General features: G+C 49.5%; 1 protein-coding gene across 1 annotated transcript in view; it reads left to right on the forward strand.

Moving 5' to 3' along the window:
- The window catches only part of CCDC180 (coiled-coil domain containing 180), a 61859-nt gene that overhangs the window by 34471 nt on the left and 11756 nt on the right, over positions 1-15632 (forward strand). The window contains exons 23-32 of the mRNA XM_056117464.1: positions 251-395; positions 599-715; positions 3047-3148; positions 4799-4909; positions 6478-6650; positions 7024-7076; positions 7189-7267; positions 9319-9432; positions 10675-10741; positions 11329-11470. Of these exons, the coding sequence (XP_055973439.1) occupies positions 251-395; positions 599-715; positions 3047-3148; positions 4799-4909; positions 6478-6650; positions 7024-7076; positions 7189-7267; positions 9319-9432; positions 10675-10741; positions 11329-11470 (1103 nt within the window). The remainder of the gene's footprint in view (positions 1-250; positions 396-598; positions 716-3046; positions 3149-4798; positions 4910-6477; positions 6651-7023; positions 7077-7188; positions 7268-9318; positions 9433-10674; positions 10742-11328; positions 11471-15632) is intronic.

Here is a 15632-nt window from a genome sequence, read left to right on the forward strand (position 1 = left end):
GCAAGGCAAATGCCCTCCCTGCCGTACTATCATTCTGGCCCCTCCACACCACAGTTTCCTTACCGACTCAATTCCCTGACAGGTTCTCGGGTTGTCTCTCCCTGTGTCTGTCCTCAGACTACGCACGTTGACTCCGGCGAAGATTGAGTTGGTACTTTTAACTGGAAGTCTTGCCACCTGACAGTGTTTGGGATGGTTAGAAAATTTATCTACCACCCCATGACGTTTGGTTCACTCAGACTGTCTTCAGATTGTTTTCAGAGGGAGGCAACTTTTCTATTGAAGAAATGGAGACCCTGTGTCAACGGCTGGAGAAGGAAGCTTCTCGGATCGAGTCCGTTGAAAATGCGATCATGATCAACATGGAGAAGATGGAGAATGATTACATGGACCAGGTGCATGAGCCTGCCCCTACCCCTGCCAGGACTCCTGGCTGCCAGGTGGCCCCCCGCCCCTGCCCACTTGCTCCCTACCCGCTAGGCTGGTTAAGCTCAGTTTCCAGCCGGGAATTGAGCCGGATTGATTCTCTTTGCTTGAAAAGTCCGCAAGTTGCCACTTCCTTAAGCTGCCGTTCTTTACCTTTTCTTTTTCTTCATAGGCCAGTGATGTCATCAACAAGTTTGAAACTAAGTTCCAGAACTTGTATGCAGACCTTTTATTCTTAGAGAAGATCCAGCGGTTGCTGACAAACCTACAGTTGCACATCAAGTGTGAGGTAGGCTGGGTCCCACCTTCCTCCACTCCCTGCAGTCCAGGCATAGGCCCAGGTTCTGGGGTGGGTGGGCAGGGATGGTCCCTTGGTGGTGGCACTCGCCTCGCACTCCAACAAGGAAGCCAGAGGTGAGATCATGAAGCCTCTGACACCCGTGAGGCCTCTTGCACCACAGCTTTTGCTAACTGGCCTATTTCAGTGAGCTATATTAGCCCTCAGAGGATTGGTATCAATGGATCGAGCACCTTTGTTTTCCAGTAGAACTTCTTAGAAGTTTTTTTTTGTTTGTTTGTTTGTGTATTCGTTTTTTGGGTCACACCCAGTGGTTCTCAGGGCTTATTCCTGGTCCTTCACTCAGTCATCATTCCTGGTGGGTCTTGAAGGAACATATGTGGTGCCAAGAATCAAATCCAAATTGACCACATGCAAAGCAAAGAGCCTTACCCACTGTACTATCTCTCCAGTCTGGACTTCTTAGGGTTTTCAATATGTGAATGTGTATTGGATGTGTACTACATGAGTATATATACTGTGTCAGTTGAGAAGAAAGATAGTACGTGTTATTTTCCAAAATTATTTAACAGCCAGATCCTAATTTCAATGAATAGCTGACAGGGTCAGTATCCTTTGCAGCTGATGATAGTACAGATAGATAGTACAAGGGCCAAAACACTAGCCTTGCATGCATTTGACCCCAGTGTGATGTCCAGCAATGCATATGGATCTTTGAGCAACACCAGGAGTGACCCCTGAGTGCAGAGCTGGAAGTAAGCCTTGGGCACAGCTGGGTGTGACCCCCCCCAAAAAAAAACAAAATAAGTAAATAAATAAATAGCCTTTGGAAGGCAGACATTCCCTCACTTCTTACTTTCCAAATACTAATGGCATTGGGTAACATTGGGAGTGAATGTGGGCCTGTGTCATAAGAAACCAAGGTCACACTGAGTCAGCACTGGAAGGGTTGATACTCAGTGTCAAGATTGTGAATTGGAGACTATCAACCTAATTTCAGTTACGGTCTGGATAGTTTTTCCTCCCCTCTGCATTTTAACCTGCTTCGCCCACTTTTCCCACTACCCAGAGTCAGCGGGGCTGGATCAAACCTTGGTCAGCTGCATGCAAGGCAAACACCCTAACCACTGTACTATCTCTCTGGCCCCATAAACGCATCTTGTATATCAACTGCAATTCAGGAAATCTGGAGAAATCATTTAATTTACTAAGCTTTCTTTTCTACCTATGAAATTATGGAATAAATATATATGTATATATACACTATATATTAAAAAAAAAGTTGGCCACTTTCTATTTATACATCTTTTTTTTTTTTTTTTTGCTTTTTGGGTCACATCCGGCGATGCTCAGGGGTTACTCCTGGTTCATGCACTCAGGAATTACTCCTGGCGGTGCTCGGGGGACCATATGGGATGCTGGGAATCGAACCCTGGTTGGCCATGTTGGCTGCGTGCAAGGCAAACGGCCTACCCGCTGTGCCATCGCTCCAGCCCCTATTTATACATTTTTAAATTGTAAATCTTCAAATATTTTCGGATACCATTTGATTGACTGATTTTCCAAAATGTGCTGCTGGTTTCTGCTTCATGGTTCCTTCTGGAGGAGCTTCTAGTGGATTTCCCCTATGACCACATGCAGTATCCACACACTTGCACAGGAAATTGATTACATTGGGGATGGGGGTGGGAGTGGGGGCACAGCTCCCAGAGCAAAGCTATTGGTTCCAAGAGTCAATCATTGAACCCAGGACCTCATACATGCAAGTGCTCTCCCTGAAGTGGTGCTTGAGCCTGGCCCTTTGCATGCTTGGGGTGGGGGGAGGGTGGGAGGGTGGCTTCCTTACCAGAGTTTCTGGGGCTTCCTAGCTCCCTCACCACCACTATGAATGGCCAGTTTTATTATTAAAGCTTATCTTTTTTTGCTTTGTTTTGTTTGGGGTCATGCCCAGCAATGCTCAGGGTGTATTCCTGGTTCTATGTTCAGGAATAACTCCTCTCACGCTCATATCGGATGCCCAGGATTGAACTTAGGTTGGTTAAATGCAAGGCAAGCACCCAACTGGCTCAATTGATCCATCCCCTAAGCTTATCTCTGTGATTTCAAAAACTAACAAACAAACAAAAAACACCACCCCACTTCTTTTGTATTTTGCCCATATCTGATAAGATTGCACAATCCTCCCCCTACATTTCATTCTTCCAGCCATTGATCCATCTTTCAGATAATATGTTGCTAATATATTTTGCTGAACAATTTCTTGATTTTTTTTTTAAGTATTGTAGCAACAAATCTCAGAACCTCTGATTTTTTTTTTCCTAGGTGGCAAAATCCAATTTGCAAACGGATGGATTAAATTCTTGTCTGGAACAGCTTCAGAGCAAGGTAGAAATGTGTCGTAGCTCACCAGCAGATAAAGTAAGTGTTCAGTAGATGCTAAACTAGGAATGGGAAAGACAGTCATAATGAAATCATAAGCTTAAAAATACACTGGCGTCTGTGGTCAGGTTGCTCCAGTACCAGAGTGACCGCTGAACTTCCTAGTTCACCTTTGTTTTTATTCGGTGGAATTTAGGCAAGAGAATCCACTGCTCACCCCCAGGGCCGCCCCCAGCATGCAGTGGATTCTTCTGAGTGTGGGTTCTGGGACCCATCCTCCCTGCCCTTGATGCTCTCAAACCCCTCATGGAACAATGACTGGAGCAGCTCGCTGCCAACAGAACAGCCACCTTTTGTTTAATTTTTCACGGATTTGTTTTGGGCTGGAGCTATAGCACAGCGGGTAGGGCATTTGCCTTGCATGCAGCCAACATGGCCGACCCGAGTTCGATTCCTCTGCCCCTCTCGGAGAGCCCGGCAAGTTACCGAGAGTATCTCGCCCACACGGCAGAGTCTGGCAAGCTCCCCGTGACGTATTTGATATGCCAGACACAGTAACAACAAAGTCTCCAATGGAGACGTTACTGGGCCCGCTCGAGCAAACCAGTGATCAACGGGAGGGCCTTTTTTTTACTTGTTTTGGGCAACACAAACTGGTAGCTTCCATTTTCTCTGGATAAGCCACGTCAAGTCTTCTTGGGAGCAAAGAGGAGAAGAGAGGCTCTAACTGCCTGCCAGGAACCCCCATTAGCCAGCCAGCCAGCCAGCAGGCAGATCTCTGGATAGTTCTGTCATTTCCTTGCTCTTTTTAGTCGAATATGCTCCATAATCTTTCATCCACAGTGCACTCAGGCACCCCAAGAAAAAGATGTCTCAGTGGATCTTACTGAGAGATTCATTCCTCACCAGGCTCTGCCTATGAAAACATTCCTTTTTTTCTTTTTCTGGTTTTTGGGCCACAGTAAACTATGCTCAGGGATTACTCTCAACACTGCTCAGGGGACCATATGGGATGTTGGGGATGAATCCAGTGCAATCACATGCAAGGTAACTGCTCTACCCACTGTACTATCTCACTAGGCTCTGACATTTTTTTCAATCCTTATTGCTTTTTTATTTTGCATTGTTATATTTTCTACTTGAGAAAAATTTCAAGCATCCCCAGAGCATGGAGAATATGTTCTTCCTGTTGCTCTCATTTTCTATGTTGGTGACATGTTACGTGTTTCATGTAGACCTTTCCACACATTCCCTGAGGTTGCTAGCACTAGGGTGAGGGTTATGCAGTAAGAAGTGGGTCCCTCTCTTCTTTCCTCCTCTGATCTTGCTGAGGAGCTCCTGGGGAGCAAGGGCAACATTAACCAGCCATGACCCCATTCAACAGACCCAGTAGCATCACCTCTATCTCTCCAGCTAGGGGACAGACCATGTTCCCATCATGGATGGGAGACTGGAGAGAGCGAGTTTAAATTATTTGCCGAAAAGTCCCCATGGGAGCAAGAATAGGACTCCCACTGCCCCCTGAGTGAAAGACACAGGTCCCAGTGCAGCTGTTCCCCACCCTCTGTGGAGGTGGCCACCTCCCTGTAGCCCCGGGTGTCCTCACTGGCCAGTCCCCCATTCCTGCACTTCCTATGGACCCCTCCTGCCCTCCCGCAGCCTGCTTCCTGGGGCTTTCTTTTTTGTCCTCACTAGATAGTGACCACAGAGGACCTCCATGACTTTGTCCAAAGCTGGAAAGAAAAACTGGACCAGAGGATTCAGTACCTCAACTGCCTGCTGGTCTCCACACAAGTCAACTTCAATGTAAGCAGTGATGGGGAGGTGACAGTGGGGACCAGCAGCAGGTCCATCTGGGGTCAGGGATGGACTGTTGGGAGACCACAAGGTCAGCAGAGTACTGGAACAAGCGGGTACTCTTTTGGACATCAGGCCCCCTGGGAGGCCTTTGGAAAGGCCACAAGCTGTGCAGTCAGAGCAGACTTCAAGTCCAGATGGTCCCTTCCCTGCATTTGTCTTCTTGGAGACCCTCCCCTCCCCAAACCGCCCACCACTTGGCACCCCGACCTCCCCCCATTAGGACTCTGAGCTCATGCTCTACCCACTGTACTAACCTCAGGCCAGCCTCGCTGCCCAGACTCTTCCTCCCTGCCTCCCTCCCCATGCCCAGAGCAAGCCATGGCTTCCCTTCATGCCATTCAAACTACCTGACCCTGTCTCCTGCCCACCTACCAGTTTCTGTCCTCTCACTCCCCCTACGTCAGCCAGTCTGAGCTTGTCCCTTTCCAGCCCCGGCTTCAGCTCTATTGTCCCCCGGATAAGTCACTCCCGCCCCCCCCCCCCCCCAAGTCTTCCCCTAGTCCTGGTCTCAGGCAGGTTCTCTTGGCCTCTCAGCGTCTCCAATTTCCCCATGAACCCTCAGAGGGTGCACGAGGACTCTGTTTTAGGGGGCGTCTCCCCAGCGTAGCTATCCTGAGGCATTATCACACCATAGGCAGCCCCTCTGGCCAGGCCTGGAACATCAGGGGCACTCGGCCCATTTCCAGGGATGGGATCTGGAGCCAGTGGTCGCTTAGGGGGCACTTTGCTCCTCAGAGTCTGCTCTGGGCACCCTCAGTAACTGCCCTTCCCAGCCAAGTTTTGAACCAGCTCTTCTCTTTATGGGGGTGATGGTGTTGGGGGTGGTGGGGAGAGTGTCTCCCACCCTGCCACAGGTAGAGAGACTCTGATTGTACCACTAGAACTGAACTCAATGAGACATTGGGAGTTCAGCTCTACTCCCTTGCGGGGACCAGTCCACTCTCAAAACATTAAGAAGGGCCTAACTAAGCCCATGAGCCCCTCTGAATCTTCCTCTAAGGTCTAGCTGGCTGAGGGATTGGCCTCGTAGTGATTAATGGAATCATGCATTCACCCGCGCATTTGATCAAAAACATCACCTGTGCATTTCTGCTGGCCCATCTTAGCCTTTTGTGTAGCTCATTGAAGACACGGGAGCTTTCCCCTCATAGTCCCAGGCTCACTTTGGATCAGCCTCTTTGTCGAAGGCCATGTTACATGTCTCTGACTGTCTGGCTCCTTTTACACAAGCACCACGAGGATAAGGCTGTCCTCAGAGCACTGCCTGTGGTATCCCTGGGTCCAGGCCATGCTTTGCAAAGAACATACACTTGGAGAATTTTTGTTTTGGCGGGCACGCCTGGGTCGGTGCCCTCTGAGGGAGCTCTGACATGACTCCTTTATGGAAGGGGCAGAGTCACATAGGAGTTAATGGCTTCTGTGCCAAGTGAAGGCGGGACTGGGACATGAGCTGTACCCACCCTGCTGGGACTTGGCTGGGCCTGCTCCCACAGCACCTTCTCTCCGGCCCACAGGACAATGTCATAAAGAACTCTGATATAGAGAGTGACGAGCCAGTGTCCTCTGACGTTGCTGAAGATGAGGCCATCATGGACCAGTTGATCCCCGAGTCCTTCATCCAGCCGAGCCGCATCGGGAAGTCCATGATAGATGATCCGGCTCTGGAAGTGATCAAGAAGATCCTACAGTGAGTGGCCCCTCAACCAGCTTCGCACGCCCATCCACTGGGTGCCCAGTGGTGAACCCAGCCCTGACCACCTGTGCCCTCGAGTCCGGGCTTATCCTCAGAGCCTCCATTTCATCCCCTTCTGTGACCTGAAGCATCAGGTAAGACCCCGGGCCAGCTTTGTGGGATCAGGGGAATGATCCCAGCAACTTTGTAGGTTCACAGGGATGGTCCCACTGACTGTGTGGGCTCACAGGGATGGTCCCAGTGGCTTTATGGGCTCACGGGTATGGTTCTGCTGGCTTTGTGGGCTCATGGGGATGGTTCCAGTGCCTGCCCCAAAAGGTGCTTGTGTTCACTTGGCAAAAATGCACCCCCTTTTCTTTGGTTTCAGACCCATCTCAAAAAGCTTGTCCCATCAGTATGAGATGGACCGGGCACAGACAGGTAGAAGCTCACAGGGCTGGGATTCTTGGGGGACTGGGGAACCATGGTGCCACCCAGCCCCTCCTCACCCGGATCCTTCTGCTCTTTCCTCCCGGGCACTCCTCCCCTGAAGCCTTCAAGCACCAACGGCCTCGACAGGAAATATTGACAAGGAAGACCATGTCCATTGCCAGTGCCTACTCCTTGGGCAGGTGGGGATGCTGGTTTCTCTGGGGTCCCTCGAAACACAGGCCACTCCTTCCTTTCCCAGACTGACCTCAGAAGTCACTGATCATACCGGCAGCAGAGCGAGGCCCAGGCTAGGGTGGACTTGGTCACACACACCTGCACTCTGGCCAGCTTCCTCCTTCACACAGTGCACCTTTCCAGGGGCACCCTCCCCCGCCGAGGCTCTGGGCCTGAGAACTCATGTGGGAGAGGTTCCACGGGTGGAACTGGGCCCTGCTCCCTCCCACACATGTTGTTCCGGTCAGAAATGATATTTTCCAAGAAGGAAAGTGCCTCCCATAGAGGGAGGCTGAGGGGAGGGGATTGGGGGTTTGGGGGAGTGTGATGGGGGACATTGGTGGTGGGAAATGTGCACTGGTAGAGGGATGGGTGCTGGGTCACAATATGACTAAAACCCAATTATGAACAGCTTTGTAATGGTCTATCTCATGGATATCCAATTAAATTAAAAAAAAAGTAATGTGGAGTTCATGCCCAATTCAATCAGCTTAATTAATGGCTTAATAAATAGCAGTTCTCTTACATTTTAAAAAAAGGAAAGCAAGGGAGGGAGGGAGGGATGGAGGGAGGGAGGGAGGGAGAGAGGGTGCTCTTGCTCAGAGTCCCGCCCAGAACCCCTTGAGGTTTGTGGAGGGGGCCCCAGGCCAAGTGAGTCCCCACACTGGTTTCTCAAAAGGCCGCTTCCAGAAGCCACATGGCCGAGCTGACTTTCTGTGTCTGCCAGTTGCCCTCATTGCTGTGTTTTGTTTTTTTTTTTTAAGAAAAAAATTCTTGGCTTTTGAGGAAATAATGGAGAGGTTCATAGCCACCTTGGAAAGCTCCGGGTCTTCCTGGCACAGTGCTCTTCACCATGTGGATTTAAATCATGACCAAGCAGGCAAAGGAGAAAAGTACAAGTTAGTTATTCCCGGTCTGCCACTGCCAGCCAGCCAGCCAGCCCTCCCCTGAGGCGTGGTGACAGAGACCCTGGAGCAGATGGGGCAGTGAGGGGTTTGGACCCAGGAGGGCAGAGACCGAGCTGGTGTCCTGAGCGAGGTTGGCAGTGCAGAGGCAGAGTGTGGCACCAACCAAAGCCTGGCAGTCACACCATTCTGCTGATTATTTATTTTTGCTTTTTGGGTCACACCCGGCGATGCACAGGGGTTACTCCTGGCTCTGCACTCAGGAATTACCCCTGGCAGTGCTCAGGGGACCATATGGGATGCTGAGAATCAAACCCGGGTCGGCCGCATGCAAGGCAAACACCCTAACCGCTGTGCTATCACTCCAGCCCCTCTGCTGATTATTTCTGCAGGTGTATTTGGGCTTTCTCTGGTCAGTCCCCAATTAGAAGTGGGGCAACCTCCAAGGAGCTGGCACTTATTAATCACATTCTAGCTGCTGGGGTGGGGGGAGGGGGCAGTGGTGATGGGAGTTGCTGTTTCACTTTCCAGATTATCCCCCAAGCTAGCACTCTGCAGCGTCCTGCACATTCAGCAGGCGACTTTACAAGTCATATTCCAAGGGGAGGTTCCTGGGGCAGGTGTTGGCTGGGTAGGGACCTGAGTTCTGAATTTACACAGGGATCCAGCCACTGTCGGTCGGTATACCCATGCTCTCAGTAGTCACACAGTGAAATCCAGGCTTCTGGGGCTGCCGTAGGAACATTCAGGATGTCCAGTGAAATCTGAGTTTCAACTGAATGACACACAACACAAGCTAATTTAGGCATATTGCAAACACTGCCTGGGACACACTTACCCCAACAGCAAAAAATTGTTCCTGGCTTATGGGAAGCCCAGGTTCCAACGGCCATACATCATCACTGCACTGGGAGAGAGCTGGCGACCCCGTTTGTCACTGGGGTCTCACCTCCGGGAAGCAATGATACACTGCTCCAGGCCCCCAGCCCCCTTGCTAAGGGCTTCATTCCCCCAAGGAGCTGGTGCTCAGGGAAGTCGGGAGGCATCCGAGGGCCACTGTCTCTCCAATGGGTGGTAGCTGCTCAAGCTGAGAGACCGGGGTCTGTCCACAGGATGCAGAGCATGGGGGGCGAAGTCACGATGCCCCACCACTACCCCCCGTACACCAAGACCAGCCGGATGGAAAAGAAGTTCCAGGTGCTTGGAGAGAAGCCGCCTCGCTCTGAGTAAGCCTTTTCTGGGGGCCAGGTAGATCTTTTCCTGACTCAGAGAAGGGGGCTGATGAGAGACGCAGCCAAGAGAGCAGGGGAGGGGTGGAAGATAAAGGTGGAAGTTAGAGGCACTTTCTTAGTTCAGCACACTCTGAGGTTTAAGAGTAAATTTTTTTTTTTTTTGCAATTTCCCAAGTGTTTTCCCTGGTCCCCATTCTGCCTTGCCTTTATTTTCCTTTCAGCTACTCAAATAGAATCTGGCTATCCTGGAAGCAAAAAAAGCACTATTTTGCCTCCAGAAAATCCAGATTGCTCAGAGGAAGCCAAGGTGGACGGTGCCCCCTACTCGCCCCTCGATCAGAGCACCAGCCCCCTCCCTGCTACCACACACATACATACACAGCACCCCCCCTTCCCCTGATCACTGGTCTTCTTGCAAACCATGTGGAGAAAGGTTAGGACAGTGGCCTCAATGTTCAAAAGGAAGCAGCAGTTTGATGTCCCCACCCCACGCGCCTCCTGACTCTGTGTTTTGGCGTGTCGCTGGCACCTTGGCACGATCTCCTCACCTATAGTCTCATGTAAGCGTCACCCAAGCAAAACAGCACTGCACTCCAAGATGGTGGAGACCTCCAAGTCTCAGAGACTCCTTCTAACCCCTCTCCCCAGCCTGAACCATAGATGGTCACCTACATATTTTCCATTCCTCTAATTTTGTCACTCCAAGAGTGTCACAGAAAAGTCCTTTACAATGGATGAGAGAGAGAGAATACATCAGGTAGGGCCCTTGCCTTGCATACAGCCAACCCCCCGTTTAATCTCCAGAGCACAGAGGCAGGAGCATTGCTGGATATGTGCCCCCATCAAAACAAACAAACAGTCTCACACATGCAAGGCAGGGATCTACGACTGAGGTAGATTCTGGGCTGCTCAGAGGAGAATTGTTATGGCATCTTGAAGCTAGGAAGTGCAGGCAGATTTCTCCAGCACTGTCAGTGTGTTTGGGTGAAACTTTTGTCTTCTCAAGCCACCCATGGGGTACTTCCGTAAATCTCTCCCACACCCTTAAAACCAGGGGTAACCTCTGCTTCTGTGCCGCACCCCACACACACACCGATTCCTTTCCTGGTGAGCTGTCAGTAGCTGTGGGTTGTGTGTGGGTTACGAGACCCCCCTCGGGGATTGTTTCTCTCTCTCTCTCTCTCTCTCTCTCTCTCTCTCTCTCTCTCTCTCTCTCTCTGTGTGTGTGTTTTGCAGAGATTTTAAAGGGATCATCCTGAGCCTCCTCTGGGACAGTCATGAGCACCTGTTGGCCGTTATGGAGGTGAGGGCCGCTGTCCCATCTGGCACTCTGCTGGGAATGGTCTTGTGGTGAGACGGTGAGACTGAGGGAAGGCACCTCTGCCTCTGGCCACTGTTTCCGCAGCCCTGTCACCAGGGACTTGCTTTTCCACCCAAGATTGCCCTCGTGCCATCACTGACCCATTTATTTAGACCCTGAATGTGCCTTGGACTAATTCTCCATGTGGTGTGCCAAAGAAAAAAAAAACCCTCTCTGACTCAGAGGAGGGTGGCTAGGCCCAGGGCTATGGGAACAGGCACCTACACCAGGCTCTGCATTTCCCCCACCCCCTCCCACAGCGATGAGTCCTTCAGAGCAGGCTCATGTCCAGCGCCCAGTGTGGCCCTGCACAGAAACCCTCCAGATCTGGTCACGGGCAGGAGATGGGGCTGGGCTTTGGAGAGGCTGTCGGGACAGAGGAAGGAAGAGCGTGGCCAGCCCAGGACAGAGCCACAGAGACTGGAAAGTCTCTGGGGGTGGGGAGTGGAGGAGGATAGACAGGGCAGGCGCCTCGAGTCCCACGGGAAGGAGACCCCCGCCACTCCCATGCTGGCTTCCCTCCCTTATAGGAGTTTTATCATAAGGAGAAGCACTCGACCACCAGGTCTGAATTCGTGCATGAAAGCTTCGAGCAGTGCTCAGAGAACGTGGCCAGGAAGATCATGGAGTACTACAGCGACACGAATGACTATCACAACTCCTGCCTCATTGGTGGGTATGGGCTGGGCTGGTGGCAGGCAGGCAGCCAAGGGCGCACCAAGCCACCCCTGGAGCTAGGTCTGAGCACTGTGGCCTGAATGACACCCCCTGACCTGTAGGTCACTGTGACAAATGACAGATTGACAGCTGGGAACTAGGTAAAGTCCTTCATCAGACTTAACTGGAAAGAAACAATAATGCCAACTCTCTTTTGCTTGCTCTCTCTTCTTTCTCTTTCTCTCTCTCCTTTCTATCTTTCTCTCACCCTTCCTCCTCTTTCTCTTCTTTCTCTTTCTCTCGCCCTTCCTCTTCTTTCTCTCTCTCTCCCGTCCTTCCTTTCTCCTTTTCTCTCCCTCCCTCCCTCTCCCTACTTTCCTTTCTCTCTCTCCCTTTCTTTCTTTCTTTCTTTCTTTCTTTCTTTCTTTCTTTCTTTCTTCTATTCTTCCTTTCTGCTTTAAGAAATACTGTGATCTGTAACACTAGAAACATTCTGGCTAGGGATTAGAGATGGCTCACAAGGGTGAGCATATGCTTTGCATGTGGGACACCTGGATTGTATTCCTGTCACCCTGTGTGTCCCCAAACTAAGGGCACCCTCAGTACACATAACAAGTACTGGCTGGGTATGGCTACAAACAAATAAATAAAACCAGCAAAATATTTTTTTTGCACGGATGTTTTGTGCAGCTTATTGAGATGGTCACAAATGAATAATTCACCCACCTATAGAATTTTCATGTTTCTGAGTTGAATTCTCACTAACAGTTTCATTTGTATCTTTTTTAATAAATTATTTTTGCAGTGCCAGAGATTGAATCCAGGTCTTCAGCATGCAAGGCATCTGCTTTTCCACTGAGCCACATCCCTGGCCTAGTCACTGTCTGTCTTGCATGTGTCTCTGTCTGTCTATCTCTTCCCCAACCAGGGCAATTGCCATGCTACTTCCTGTTTCTCATAATTCTCCTGTTCTGATTTCATGTGGCTGGAGTACTGGGGACTGGTGTCTTTCATTCTGGTCAAGGTCCAGCCTCATAGCATATATCAGCCCTCCATTGCCTTTGATGACTGCACCGTGTTCTGGTGGGTTCAGACGACAGAATACATGTCGTCTCACCACCCAGCCACAGGCCCCTGGGTTGTTGGCACCCGGGGCTATTTTGAGTCATGCCACCACAGACATTCATGTCCCTGTTTTTGTGGGCGTGTACGTTTTCATTTCTCTTGGATATGCAACTAGGAGTAGAATTGCTGGGTTGTATGGGAACGCTGATGTTTGATCATGAAAGAACGCTTCCACAGATGCTTGGTAAGGTGCCTACTGTCCATTTGACCTGGGCTGAGTGGCATGAACTCGCTTGACAGCGTCTCCGGAGGAACAGGATCGAGAAGATTGGCAGTTGAAATCCATCATGACACTTATATTTACTATGAGAACATGAAAGGAATGGTGAAGACAGCCTCCTCGGCGTGCCTTGCCCGTTTCCCCACATTCCTCTGCCTCTTTATCTGCAGCCAAGTATGCCTTAGAAGACCTGGATGCTTCTGCTCCTAATGACAGGGAAACTGAGGGCCTCACAACCACTGTGTTGGCCGAGGGCCAGAAGCGGGGGGAAGAGGGAGAGGATTAGGGAACATCCAGACTTGGGTCAAGATCCTGCACTGACGTCTTCCACACTCCAAGGGGGCCTTGACTGTACCACCTACACCCATGAGTCTCCATTTCCTTGTCTGTTACCTGGAGATGAAGACAATAGCTACCTGGAAGACTTTCTTTGGAGGATCAAGCCCCTGCCTTATTTAGGAGGGGATACTCAGCCGTGGTTCTTATTTATTTGGTGATTGAAGGACTGGAATTGAGTCACAATCAGCAGTTTTGTATCTCTAGCTCAGGATTTTTCAAGGGAGTTCTGAGATCACATCCTGTGTGATCTATCTCAGAAGAAAGGTTCCAGTTCAAATAGGTTTTGGAAATGCTACCGATTATGTTCATCTTGGGTAGAGAAGCAAAATTCACATAAAATGGAAACTTCTGTTTCTTGTGACTTTTTTTTGGAAGGTGGGCGGTCCAGAAAATTTGGACAATATTTTTTTGTGTGTGACCAATCTTTAAAATGCATCGATGAGCTAACTGTAAAATGAGAAATAAACAGACCCCAAATTAAGTTCTGGAGAGATAAGTTTAGCTGCAGCACCATGCTTTTGCCCTGTGGACTTTGCTGACTCTTCTGCAAACTGAAGCCCATTTTCTTGGCCTTCAAAGCATTGGAAGCAGGAGGAAAAGCATCAGACTACCCAAAGAGGGAAGTGAAGAAACAAGCCACATCAAACTGGGTCTCCCACCTCCAGAATACAGTGAATAGGACAGAAACCAGACCCAGGTTAATTCCACAGCTGGAAGGGAGCTGTCTTATTCATATAACCTTGGAACTATGACTAGGGGTAAGAAGTAGAAATAAGGGTCTTATTAAGGTGCTCCCAAACTGAGAGAATGATGGCCGTCCTGTCCTTCTTTAACCCATCTTTCTCAGATTGGGGGCTCAGTGTTTCTGTAGGGCTGACAGGGAAAGCAAGTTAGAAGGAATTTTAGGGCAGTGGGTCAGGGGAAGAGAGTAATGTCTCAAGGCAGTTTGGCTAGCATCAGCATTTAATGGCTCCTAGAAGTGATGTCTGTTCCTTGTAAAACTCTGAGACAACATGGATATACAGCCATTCACCTCCAGAGTCTGCATGAAGGTACAAGTATCTTTCCAGAGGGCTCTGTGTTTGCTCCTTCCGCCTCCATCCACAACGACCTGGTTTAACATTAAACCTACAACACAGGAGAGACAGGGAAAAGACCGAGGACCGAGAGATTATAAAAGGTACATACATGGGAAACAAAATGGAGTTTCTTAACTCTTGCTCACTCACAGGTAAAAGTGAAGAAAAATTTGCTGAGAATCTCTAGGTGTAAGTCAATGTATGGTTTTCAATCCTGAAGTCATACCGAAATAAATCAGAATTCAGTTTTCTTTCTGTGGATCATCCAAATGATCTCTCAAGTAACAAAGGGCTTGAGTTATGCATGCCCAGGTGCTTGCTAAGTAGAGGCACTGTAAATCATTTCAAGGAAAAAACCAATTTGAGCTCATATGGATTTCCACCAACAAAATGTCCAGAATCTGAGCTCACAGTAAAACAGACAAACAAAGCAAACACAGATACAAGAGGAAAAGGAACCTTGGACACGAGACAGCAGAATGAGAGCAGTAAAGACTCCAGGTGCTGGGGTTGGAGCTATAGGACATGTGTAGGGCATTTGCCTTGCATGCATCTGACACAAGTTTGCTCCTTGGCATTCCATATAGTCTCCAAGCTCACCAGGTATGGTTCCTGAGCACAGAACCAGGAGTAAGCCCTGAACATCGCCAAAGCTTCAGGTTCAGGGACCTGAGGGCTAGTACAGAAAGTGAGGTACTTGCCTTATGTATGAGTGCAGCAGCAATCACCCCAGTTCATATCCCCAGCGCCACTAATGGTCCCCTGAGCACCACCAGAGGTGACTTCTGAATAGGACAGGAATATCCCTGAGCAGCACTGGGTATGAACCAAAAATAGACAAGAAGACTTCGGACATGAATGCACCAGACACAGAAAAACTGTGTGGTTGAGTTAAATATCAGAGGAAGTTGATAACAAATAAGGAGCAAGAGACTATTAAAATGGCCAGGTAGATATATATTTTTTAATTACTTTTTTGGGGTCACATCCGGCGATGCACAGAGGTTGCTCCTGTCTCTGTACTCATTAATTACTCCTGGCGGTTCTCAGGAGACCATATGGGATGCTGGGAATTGAACCCGGGTTGACCACATGCAAGACAAACACCTTACCTGCTTGTGCTATTGCTCCAGCCCCGGCCAGGTAGATATGAAAGAGAACCAAATGGAACATCCCTATCAGAAAGCTCATTGAAACTCGTTGAAAATTTACAATAAGGAGTGGCATTGCTACCAGATAATTCACAGGTAGAGGTAAAATCAGCAATCTGGAAGGCAAGTCCAAAGAAAGTATTCAAAAAGTAACCCAGATGAAAAGGTGAAAATATGGAAGAGAGGTAAAGAAATGTGGACAGAAAGAGTCAGCCTGACCTCTAGCTATTTTGAGGGCAAGTGGGGTGAACTAGGGAGACTTG

This window comes from Sorex fumeus, unplaced genomic scaffold (genome assembly GCF_029834395.1).
Source record: "Sorex fumeus unplaced genomic scaffold, SorFum_2.1 ptg000034l, whole genome shotgun sequence".
In the NCBI taxonomy this organism is placed as follows: domain Eukaryota; kingdom Metazoa; phylum Chordata; class Mammalia; order Eulipotyphla; family Soricidae; genus Sorex; species Sorex fumeus.